Source organism: Phytophthora infestans, genomic scaffold (assembly GCF_000142945.1).
Source record: "Phytophthora infestans T30-4 supercont1.24 genomic scaffold, whole genome shotgun sequence".
Classification (NCBI taxonomy): domain Eukaryota; phylum Oomycota; class Peronosporomycetes; order Peronosporales; family Peronosporaceae; genus Phytophthora; species Phytophthora infestans.
In genome coordinates this window covers 884,507-896,828 of record NW_003303735.1, presented here as the reverse complement: position 1 = coordinate 896,828, position 12,322 = coordinate 884,507, and the positions used below count along the sequence as shown (strand labels likewise).

The window sequence follows — 12,322 nt, the reverse complement described above, 5'->3', positions numbered from 1 at the left end:
GGAACGAGATGGACCATCTTGCTGAAACGATCGACGAACACAAGTACACCTGTGCGCCCGGCTGTATCGGGCGGAAGACCGAAGATGAATTCCATCGAAATGGAGCGCCAGACTTCCGTGGCGACCGGAAGAGGGCGCAATGGGGCCTGAGACGTCGAAGACGGTTTGACTCGCTGGCAAGTTTCACATGTGCGGACCCACTTGCTTACCCACTTGTACATGTGCGGCCAATAGAAGTCTCTCGACAGAGCCGCGTACGTCTTCTCGCGACCGAGATGTCCTCCAGTCGGGGCGTCATGATACTCGTGGATTATGTGCGCACGTAGATCAGCGTCGTTTGGGACGACGACTCGAGGTCCATCGAACCTGTCGATGCTGTACTTGAGCAGATTACCGTCCAGTCGATATCGATCGATCTGATTCCGCGTGGTCTTTGACAGGGCACTTAGCGTGTCACTACTAGGAGCACGCAGGTGCTTCATGATGGCGCCGTATATAGGGTCATCATCGTACGCTGTAGCAATCTCGTCGCCCAGCGGGAGCGTGGGCGTGGTCAACGTCAAGTTGATGCCTGACGACACGCAGACCGCACATTCGTCGTCGTCCTCATCAGCGAGCTGATGTCCTAGCGCTTCACGGGGATCGTAGTCCGGACGCCGAGACAGCGCGTCGGCGAGAATGTTATTCTTGCCCGGCTTGTAGTGAACAACGAAGTTGTACTCGGAAAAGAATGACAGCCAACGGGCCATCCGTTGCGACAAGTGAGGGCTCTTCATCGCTGTCCGCAGCGATGCGTGATCAGTGTAAACCGCAAATGACTGTTCATCGAGCAGGTACACTCTGAATTTGATCAGAGCGTACCGCATTGCCAGGAGCTCCTTGTCGTGGACTGGGTAATGCTTCTTGGCTGGCTTCAGTTGGCGCGACTGATAGCTGATAACGCGTTCGTGTTCGTCATCATCGAACTGCATCAGCGCACAGCCGATGGCAAAATCGCTCGCGTCGCAGACGACGTGGAATGGCTTTGAGTCATCAGCAAGCTTCAGTATCGGCGCAGACGCCAAGCTCTTCTTCACCAAGTCGAATGCAGCTTGGTGGTCCGATTTCCACTCCCAGATCACGTCCTTCTTCAGCAGCGAGGACAGCGGCTGGATCAACCCAGCGTAATTCTTCGTGTACTTGTGCAAGTAATTGGCCATGCCAAGCCACTGACGCAACTCAGTGGGGCTTGTCGGCGTTGGCCAAGCACAGATAGACGATACCTTCTCGGGATCCGCGCACACACCGTTCTTGCTCACGTAGCATCCCAACACCGGAATCTCCGGTGCGCAGAAGACACATTTCTTCAGGTTTGCGTAGAGCTTGTTCTCTCGCACCACCTGGAAGACTTGTCTCAGGTGTTTTAGATGTACGTCCACGGCACTGAGGTTGCCCTCAGCGCGGCTGTGCACGAAGACGTCGTCGAAGTAACTCGGCGCGAAGTCTCGAAGCGGGCGAAGCACATGGGAGACCATGCGATTAAAGGTGGCAGGCGCGTTCTTGAGGCCCTGTGGCATCACGAGCCACTCCCAGAGCATCCCGCTCGGTGTACTTACGGCGGTGAGAGGCACATCAGATGTTCTCATCAGGATCTGATAGAATCCATCGGTCAGGTCGATGGCGCTGTAGATGACGCTGCCAGCCATGGAGTCCAGTACCATGTCCTTCCGAGGGATCGGAGTCTGCGCGGGGATGGTGGCATCATTCAACTTGTTGAATGCGCGAACGATACGCCATCCCCCTGTAGCTTTCTTCACACAGAACGTTGGACTGGAATGGGGAGATGTACTCTCACGCACGTGACCCGCCTTTCGGCGGCCCTCGAAGAAGTCATCGATAGCTTTCACTTGATCACGAGGAAGTGGCCATTGTCTGGTGACGCAGTACTTCGTACCTGGCGCGAGGTCGATCCCATGCTGAACCCCACGATCCGCCGGTAGCTCGGCGGGGATCTCATCCGGGAAGACGTCGGCGTACTCGCAGGCGGTGTCGTATACGGGTTTCGCTGACTCACGCAAGGCCTCCTAGGACTGCGTTTGGAATCGTTCCTCTCGAGCAGACTTAGGTTCAGCACCTAGCGGACGTGAACGTTCACTGTCCGTTGCGACCGCATTTGCTACCTCATCCACCGAGACTGCCTCGGTGACCAAGCATACTTGCTCGACGTCTCCAACCGTAGGTCCCGAAGAAAGTTCTTCCAGGACAAGCCTGGAAGGCGTGTGATCTCCGCCCGCTTCGCGCGGCGGGCTCGCGATTGCGATGCTGCGCGCCCGATTCGGGCCTCTTTCCACGTACTCCAGCGCGCTGACCGATTCCATCGGCGGGCTATCGCTGGTCGTGTAGTCTCGACGAGGTTTCAGGCGTCGTCGCTTCGACTTCTTCTTCGACTTTCCTCGAGCTTACGCTCGCGTCTGACGCACTGCTACTCGACGATGCATCACCCTCCTCTAGGCGCGGGAGACCGTACTCGACCGGGTCGGGAACACGTGGGAGCCCCTGCTCAACCGCGACATCGTTTGACGGGAGCCCAATCGGCTCGACCGCCGAATTGTTCGGAGGGAACCTCTGCTCTACCGCCGTCTCGTTGTGTGGGAGCCCCTGCTCGACCACTGTCTCGTGTTGTGGGAGCCCCTGCTCGACCATCATCTCGTGTTGTGGGAGCCCCTGCTCGACCACCGTTGTGTACTGTGGGAGCCGCTGCTCAACCACCTCATCATCTACCTCGCGAAACCGCGAGGGCTCTTCGTCCAACAACGTAGCACAAGCCATGCAGAGAGGGCCATCGCTCGCTCTGTGCACTGCTTGTGTCGTTGCTGTTTTGTCGACGACTGTGACGTGGGGCCAGTCTCTTGGCGCCACCAAGAGGTGTGTGAAGACCTCGCTCGCGTCGAATGCACGTCGACGCTTGACTGATTGGGCCAGCCAGTCAATCTCTGGCTGATATTGCGCAAGCCAAGGGATGCCCAGGATGCAGTCAAACGCGTAGTTCATCTCGATCACCAAGAAGTCGTCCTTGCTACGGAAGCCGTCGAACGTGTACGACAAAGACACGTCACGCCGCGCAAAGCGGCGAGCCTTAACATCTGCGAGTTTGACTTGGATCTCGCCCGGACCATTCCGGACGCGGACGTTCTTGGGTAGTACCGACAAACACGACGCGCGAAAGAAGTTGTTGGTCGCTCCTGAGTCAAGGAGCGCGCGCAGTGGTCGCCAGGCACCGGTGACGTGGAGACTGACAATGATCAGTCTCGAGTCGCCCGGCGTAGTGGTGGCATTGGTGTGTGCTTGGAGCACGGGAGGGCTCGAAGGTTGGGCTGCCACCGGAGAGCCCGGTCCTTCGTTAAAGCCAGTAGGGCGCCCCGCACCTACTGGTCCTGGTCGTTTTTTGAATGAGCGACCGAGGAGTGTTCCGCGTCGACGTGAGAGACGACGGGAGCTGGCGCGCGGCACTCCGCCGCGCGATGACCCTTCTTCCCACAGCGGAAGCAAATGAGGGAGCGATTGATTCGCCCAGCGCTGCCGCGGTAGGACCCGCGACGTCGATTGCTCGACGCGTTGATGGCGTCGATCTCCATGGGCTCGGGGGTAGACTCCCGGGCTTCCGCAGGTATGGCTGCGGCGTACGATGCAGCTACCATGTAATCCTCGCGAATCGCGAGTGCAAACGCCTCCTCGAGAGAGGAGGGCTCAGCTCTGGTGAGGCAGTAGCGGGTCATACCCTTGCGCATGCCGAACACAATACGTGGACTTGCGAGGCCATGTCGATTGGCTTGGTCACGATGCATGACGCCAGATGTCGCGTCTTCTGGACGTAATCACGCATGGACATATGCCCTTGCCGCAGAGAGAAGAACTCTGCGCGAACGCGAGACTCATCTTGCGGGGGCTCGAACGCGAGGCGCAAGTCGCTCTGGAGAGTTTCCAGAGTCGGGAAAGCCTCGGGGTCGACAACCAGCTTCCCGAGGGTCCATTCTTTGGCCTTCCCGGTTAACCGGGAGAGGAGGAAGTTCATCTTGGCCGATGACGCCTTGATGCGTCGCGAGGCGATAGCGATGTCGATCTCGCGGAACCACCGGTTTAGCGGAAGCCGGTTTTCACCGGCGCCAGAATACGTAGACGTCTCCATCTTGACGACGTCATTCTGGGATGGACGCGAGGGAGTTGACACCCGCCGATTCGCATCGGCGAGCTCGCGTTCCATGAACTCTTGTGCTGCAAGACGTTGCTGGTCGGGCGTCGCTGAGCTCAGCAGCGATGCGACGACAGCGTCTCCGGACACCGCCACGAGGCGGTGAAGCGCTTCCCACTCCACGCGAGTGAGATGGTAGAATGCAGCATGCTCCAGGGTCGCCCCGGAGATCTGGACTTGGCTCATCGTAGACTTGGTCGTTGGAAGGACTACAAAGTGCTACCAGGTGTAACGGGGTAAGAGATACCGTTACTAGCTTACACTATAGTGCGGAGGAAGCTCGCAATAATAAAACCAAGTCTTAGGTTTGTGTCAAATTCAACTCTGATTTATTTAGGACCAGGGCGGCTACCCCTGGCCTCGTGTGAACCACTCAAACACATGTCTATATCTGATTGGTCAATAAGTGAGTCTGGCTCCTCACTATCAACCAATCAGATGATGACACTTTGGCACACGCTACCCGTGTGCCACTTTACCTACTTATGTAATAACTTAAGAAATATCTACCTACTTATGTAATTGGAGTTGGGCCCATTACAAATACGGCTGGAAGGATGACTCTTGAATGCATACTCGTTCAGTGAGTGATTGTGCTCGAGCCGGCACTTCGTCACTTTGAGCACAAACGTGTGTTCAGCTTTGTTAATCTCTTGAACGCATACATTCAGCTGAAATAATAGTAACAAAGTTAATGCAAACAGACACGGTTAGTGGCTGAGCTTACACCGGTGATGCACGATTTATCCCAACTGAGCCCGATTATGCCAGATTGGGTTTATTTCGCTACAAACCAAAACTAAAGTAATCGCATACCTGTGCTGAGCATCCTTGGGCCCGTGTCTCCTGACGCGGCCGCTTGCTTGTGGCTTGCGATCGGTATGTGCCGTGGTGTGTACACACGTACGTTGTGACGGGGTCACACAGCACCTTGCACAGAGGAAGTGCTTAAGGGTATTAACTACCCGAGTGAACGTAAGTCCACGTGTTCCCGGCCTCAGTGGGAACGGTTTGCTACTTAGAGAAGTAGATTTAAGACTGATGTATTTATAAGTAAGATAAGCTTGGGTCTCATACAAACTAGAGGTTACCTATAGTGAAGCTAAGTAGTCATGCACTGACTGGTTCCAAGAGCACCTGGTACCGTGTACCAGGTGTCCACAAGAGTGACGGGTCACTCTTTATGTAACATGGGGCACACTGGATTGTACCCCGTTACATACGTCTTCGCGTACTGATCCCACTCGGCCGGGATTTTAGTCGCCGCGGAGTCCTGAGCATCTATCCTAGCATTCCGTACAGCCACTGAAGTGTTTGTTCTCACTCGAAATATCTAGCCTACTGGTTACCGTCTCCGCCTCAGCAGAAGTCGGGCTCGACACTGGCTGCCAGTCACTCACGGAGCCTTGCTGGCGCTGTCGCTGTCGATACCCTCCAGTGCCAGGGGGCGCTTCTGTGCGCTGCGTGGCCGTGGTGCCATTTTCGTGCGTTTGGAGCCACGCGTTTGCTGGAGGGGGAGATTTTTTTGTGGTTCAGGAAACGGTGGCATACTGGTATACAGTATCTATACGCTATACCTAGTACGGATGAGTGCATACACAGATAATCGGAAATAGGAAAGATTTGCTATGAGTAGAGTGTTCCCAGTCTGGCAAAATAGTCACTCTCTTATTAATTTGTGAGAGGCTGGCTAGCTAGCTTTATGACCGAGAGATGACAGTGAGAAACTAAGCATGGCACAGGCGTTCATGCTCCGCCGGGCAAACTATAGGATACCAAAACGGATCTAAAGTCGGCCATTATATCGCCACATTTTGAAGGGGCGCTTCATTGGGGGTTCGGTACCTTCAGCGGTAGACGGTGGGGGTCTGCTCGCTGCAAGAAGCAGCATGTACGCGTTAGCATTGGCGAGTGAGATAGCGTCACAAGGCAGTGACGTAGGGAGAGTGCCAGCTCGTACTTGCTTGTCCTTGTGCCGGAGGCGCGCCAACTTGTGCGTGGGTGGAAGTAGTGGACGGGTCTGTCTGAGCGCACGCCGTATGTAGCCTTCCTTGATCAGCTGCTGAACCAGGTAGCAGCTCATGTTGGACGCGCGCTGAAGCAGACGCTGGGTCTCGCGCTCATTGACAGGAACTGCAGCGATTCTCTCGCACAGCTCAGCTCGATCCACCTTCTTCCTACCACATGCGCTCTTCCTTGACTTGACCACGGCTGCTACTCGATCTTTCATCGAATTGATTCCACGCCTCCAAATTCGCTCGACAACTTGGCGGCCCACACGGAATTACGCTGCAACCCGAACGATCTCTCCATGTTTGAGCACTCCTCCCACGCTGCGAAGCCGTAAGGTCTCCCAGACGGCCTGGCACTCACTGTCTGTGATCTCCCCCATGTGCCAGTTTTCAAAATGAAAGCTAGGTGCGGGAGCCAGTCTGGTCGGGAAAGCGCGGGAGATTCGAAATCCAAAATCTGATCGGCATACAGTAGAGGGGGTATTTTTTTGGGGTAGGCTGTAATATAATTTGAAATGGTTATCTTTTTCAGAACGGAGGTAGTAGTAGTCTTTTTCAGCACCTTTTTGTCAGCGCATTTGGTTAGCATTTCGGTCTTTTTCGTCGTGTCTTTTGGGGTCCCAGTAGGCAGCCGGCAGTGTCACGTCGCGTTGTCCAGCACTATGATCGTGGTTTTAATGTAATACACGCCCAACACGTCGATAATCTTTTTCATCCAGTTCTCGCAGTACACACTGCTGAACAATCCGTGCTAATCTTTCGTTTGTTATTATCCCCCTTTAAAAATATCCAAAGTGTCGTACAGTAGATGCACTTGATGGCCAAGGTCTCGCTCGTTTTCGCCAATCAGAGAATCTGCGCTCACTATAGCAGCGATAGAGCAATATCTTCTTCCTCTATGCTTTACAGTGACTTGGAGATCTTGCTCATCATTGGGGTCAAAAAGGCTATCATCATGGCGAGCGTAATTATGATGTATATAGCTCTCATCAAGATAAATTATAGGCTGGGAGTATTCATTCTCGACTTTCATCATGTTTGACAAATAAAATGTCCCGCTTTCGAGCGTTGTCTTCACGCAAGCGGTAGCCCAGTTTTCCCTTTTTCATTCCTCGTTTGTATCCAAGAGACTGTAGATATTGTCTTACAGGGCGTAGTGCGAAAACTACAGCTGTAGACGAGTCGTAGTCAACATGGATAACGTAGTTGCGGGCAAGCTTGTCCATGACGTCCCTTGCTACAGTGCACTGTCGGATAGCACGTCGCTCTCGAACAAACTGCTGAACAAAAGCAGCGACCATTGCGGGGCACGAGTGTTGATTAGCCACGTAGTTGCCGGGTGGTGGTGCAGCAGTACGCTTCTCGGCATCCCAGTAATTAGCCCACACTGCCCCAGCAATGTCTTTCTTGCGATGGAGCAGCTGACAAATGCGCTCTACAACACGAGCAGCGGGTGGTCGGCGCCCGGGAGAGATTTGGCGGTGATGTTCATACTTCATTTCCGCGTGGAGTGGCAGTGTATCGAGCTTCTCGCTCTCGATGACGACGGCAGAGCGGTGTCTCTTAACGTAGGTCACGGTCTCATGCAGCTGTGCTTGGTCAATTGTCGACGGTACACTCTTCTTCGAGGTAGTTGTGCTGCGTGGGTCACCCGCGTGCCCTATACTTGATTTTAGTAAGGGCACATCGGTGCCGATTATTTTATTGCCGCCCTTGTGATCGCAATTTTGCAGCTCGAGAAGTGGTGAAGTGACAGCAGCACGAATGCAATCTGCTCTGTACTAAAAGCTTAAGATCTAATTGGCCAAAATTTCAAAATATCCCTCTTTGCTGTTCGGGTCTGTCAGTTTGGACGGAAAACAGTAATATATGTGACCTAAATATAGATGCGTATTTCTCGATACTCGGTCACTCGAATTAGCTCTAGGAAACTGCATTCGACAGCCTTGAGTCTAAATATGCATTTCCCAGCTTCATAGGCTCGACAGCGGAGCATTATTGAGCAAATGGTCGCCGGTAAGAAATTAACTGCAGCTGAAAAATATTTGGTGGTAAAGACGTACGAATACATTCGAGGAAAAAAGGCTGCTTCGCCACAGCTGTGGAAGGGGGATGTAAGGGATCACGTTCACGAGTGTTTGGGCTTCGCGACGGGCACGATTTCAGCGATATGAAGCCATTGGGAGAAGAACCACGACTAGAAGTTTGCGTCGGTGAGTGGTGGTTTATGGCGTTTCTGTTATTATTTATACTTAGCAATTTCACTGGTCGTAATATGATTTAATACAGATGAAAGGTTCAAAACCATCTGGTAGGCCTCGAACGTTCGGTGAAAGCATACAGCCGCTCGTACGTGAACTCGTGTCTGAACTGAACTCAAGTGGCAAGCCTGTTGCAGCCCCAAAGTTAGTGAAGCGCCTAAAGGAAGAGCACAACATCAACATTTCTGTTCGTTCCCTTCGCCGTGTTTTGCGGAGGATGGGGATGCGCTTTATTAAGGGCAAGTCACGCAATATCGTGGCAGAATCTACGGCAAATGTGGCGTTCCGAACGCAGTATTTAAAGAAAAAAATATCCAACCTCAACAGAAAAGAATATCCGGTACGTCCTGAAGTATATCTCGACGAAACATTTTGCAATCTCAACCACACGGCCCAACTGTCGTGGGTTGATAAGGACAAGGTAAGAGCTACCACAAAAATCAAGTCAACGCTGCTCCAAATTCCAGGTCGCTTAAAGCAGAAGTTCAGATCTGGCTTGAGGAAAACGGTACGTAATACTTCCTGTTTTTTTTTAAATGTAAATTTTAATTTTTTATATACCTGTATAGAAATCTGGTACGACACCAGTTATACTAAAGCAGAGTTGATGATGCTTGTCCGAGCAAACAAACCCAAGCCAATTTATAGAGTCACTGAAATTGCCCGCCCATTTGGACACTTGGTGTACTTTACCCCACCGTACCACCCTGAATTACAACCGATCGAGTTGATTTGGGCGAATATCAAGGGCCAGATTGCAAACAACCCAGCGTCCAACATGGACGAGTTGAAAAACAAAATTAACGACGGATTTGCGTCGCTCACGTCGAGCACATGGACCAAAGCGTATACACACGCTCAAAAGTATGAAACAAGATACATGGAGCTAGCTGATCAGTACGAGCTTGTGTCAGAGGACGAAGGGGACGACCAAGACAGTGAGTGTGCAGAAGATGACGAAGGAAGTGACTCTGAATAAGTTTTCGCTTGCCCGTTTTTTACCGATTGTATATTCCATACGCAAGTTTATTATAACACGATTATATTCTTTTTAACAATCGCCAAATTGCGGTATTCAGACTTAAATCGCCACATGTTATCTTGATTTGACCAATAGACTCGCTGATTTGGTGCACGTGGCAGTCTCAAAAATGCAAACAATTCTGCAATAAAAAGATGACTTTGCAAACGGCTAAAATGAATAGGAAGCCTTGATTATACGTAAAAACGGACATCAAAATCGGAATCTCCGCCCGTTCTTACCCCTTACTTGGTATATCTAAATGTTGATATGGGTTTTATGTAGGGAAAGGGGTAACTTTGTGTCTCAAAGTTCGTCCAAGCTTTGGTGACCGGGATAATAGAGAGTATTTCGTGACCGGAGAAACATCAACGTTAATTTTAGTCGTTTCTGAAGGTTGGGGCTCCGCGCGTGGTAAAGGCGTGATGCACATGAACGTCCGAGATACGACACTGCAGCTACGGTGCAAGACCCGACGGGCCAGGTGTCGCACTTGCCGAGATCGCTGGGATTGACGATCACGACCCCCCCCCCCCCCGCGCCTTTTGAGGACGTGCCAGATGCAGAGGATAAGCAGTCCATAGCCAATGCAAGCCCGGTGCCCGGGGACCAGCACGTCGCTGCAGCGCTGGCGCTGCCGCAACCTCCGAGGTTTGCGGGTACGACGATGCAAGGCAGGAGGGCCTTCGTGCGGCAGTACGAGAAGTACTTGGCCATCATCAACACGTTGCAGACCTAGTGGGGTGATGCGTTTTCGATGCCGGTTGAGGCCTGCGTCGAGTCAAGGACAAAACATGGTGCGCGATACGAGGTCCGCATGGCGCCGCACTTGGGCACGTAACAGCAGTGGATCGATTTCTTTTGGCAGGCCAACGCGTCCTCGCACATCGACTACGCTTTGATGATGGAGCAATAACGAAGCGGCAGATGGAGACGACGTGGCCTGTGCTGGAAAGCAGGATGTTGAATCTTCAGGCCGACCTGGAGGCCATCTTGCATTATTATGACTTGGCAGAAGTGGCGTTCAAAAATGAACCACGCAGGATCATGAGATACCTGGCAGACGCGCCAGTTTCAAGGCAGTCATCACAACCAAGCTAATATTGCAAGAGAACAAAGTGTTATGGAACGACGTGGTGCCGTGCTGTTCGTGGGTCACATAGCTCATGCATGAGCTCATGACATGGAAGCAGACTGCACATGCAGCAACAGGCGAAACGATCCGAAAGGAGAACCAGAGTAGGGACGCTGGCCAAGCCGGTCGGGATGGCCATGGAGCGCGAGGGGGTCGTGGCCGGCGTGGCTGGTGGTATCCGTGATGGTCATAGCGGCCAAGTCTCGATGACGATTTAGCGCCGATGCATAGAGGAGGATTGAGAAACACGGGTGGGACTAGAGTGAGTGGGCCAAGGACCCCACGAGGTGAATGTTTGGAATGTCGATCGAAAGACCGCCAAGTGAGAGATTGGCTGAGCTATCAACCCGGTGAAGCTTTTCAACTACTGAAAGCACTCGGTGGACGCCGTGACGTTTTTTTTTTTGCGCTACTGTACGCTGTTGTGAGCTGTTTAGCCAACTGAGGCCGAAATAAGAACCCTACAACAGGCGGCGTGCGATTCTGCTGACGACCGGCAAGGTGCGCAGTGGAATGACGAGTGTAACTTCATGGTGGTGACGTCGGGTCAGGTGCGGATTCCTGCTGATGCGGCTGATTTGCAGTAGCGCTTATGTGAGATTGCACACGCCGATGCGCGCGGGCACAGCGGTGCTCGTGCAACCACTCAGGCGTGTTCTTTTGGCGAAGCATGGCAAGTGATGTCTCCAAGCTCGTGACTGGATGCGAGCATTGTATGACAACTGCTTGTGACCGCTTTCTACGACCGTTTAGAGAGACGCTGAAGGCTACGAAGTCCAACGAGCTCATCCACTTTGACTACCTGACTGGGATTGAGGGCACTGGTGGCACTAAGGACATCATAGTCTAAAAGGACGGGATGAGCGGATTCGTTGAGTAAATTTCATGCATTCATGCAACTCGGACACCGTGTACCAAGGACGGACGGATTTGTTGAAGAGGTTCGGCGCCATGAGACAGTGGGTCTCCGACCAAGGAGCCAATTTTCCTAACCAGATGGTTGATATACTGCAGCGAACGATAGCTGCCCAACACCACTTCACGGCGGTATACACGCCGTGGGTGAGCGGCACCGCTGAGGTGGCTAGCTTCGAGATATTGAAGAGATCAAGGCGCTCTTGAGCGAGCCCAAGCTTCCAGTCCAGAACTGGTCGGCCATCTTGCGCGTGGTGGAAGCGGCATTGGACGGGATGCCAGCCGACCGACTCGGTGGTAAGGCACCACTGACAATACTCACTGTGTTGTATGGAGGCACGCAGCTGCGGAGCATATTGCACCCCCGTGATCCAGTGACAGCAACAGTGGCGTGGGTTGATGACGACGTCCAATCACATGTGACCGCAGTAAGGGGCTACTCTGGATTCAATGCACCTCGAGCTGGCTGACGCTAGTAAAAAGCACCGCTGCGCAGCGCGTGAGCGTTACGCAAAGCGCCAGCGTGTACGCCTGCAAAACTTTAGTGAACGTGGTTTTGTGCTGGCCCTCATTTGGCGGGGACCCAAAAGTATTGTACGCGCACTGAATGGGTACACGTTTGAGGTTCAGAATATCGTTGCACGCTTTGAGGTGTCTGCCTGCCACGCCTCGAGGCTCTAGTTTTACCGTGTTGCTGAAAGAGGCAATGAGAAGGAACGCCAGGATTAGGCCATATATGGAGAAGATGAT

The 12,322-nt window shown here is 52.9% G+C and overlaps 2 protein-coding genes across 2 annotated transcripts; one reads left to right on the top strand and one right to left on the bottom strand.

Annotated features, from left to right (window-relative positions):
* Positions 1–6,880: 6,880 nt before the first annotated feature.
* PITG_12134 (uncharacterized protein) lies at positions 6,881–7,739 on the bottom strand (the record flags this gene model as incomplete). The annotated part of the gene is made up of 2 exons (XM_002900709.1): positions 6,881–6,991; positions 7,389–7,739. The coding sequence occupies 2 exons, from the start codon at positions 7,737–7,739 to the stop codon at positions 6,881–6,883; spliced, it is 462 nt and encodes a 153-aa protein (XP_002900755.1).
* A 507-nt stretch (positions 7,740–8,246) lies between these two features.
* Positions 8,247–9,480, top strand: PITG_12133 (uncharacterized protein; the record flags this gene model as incomplete). Its single annotated transcript, XM_002900708.1, has 6 exons — positions 8,247–8,376; positions 8,445–8,453; positions 8,537–8,704; positions 8,765–8,922; positions 8,991–9,009; positions 9,071–9,480. The coding sequence occupies 6 exons, from the start codon at positions 8,247–8,249 to the stop codon at positions 9,478–9,480; spliced, it is 894 nt and encodes a 297-aa protein (XP_002900754.1).
* Positions 9,481–12,322: the final 2,842 nt, after the last annotated feature.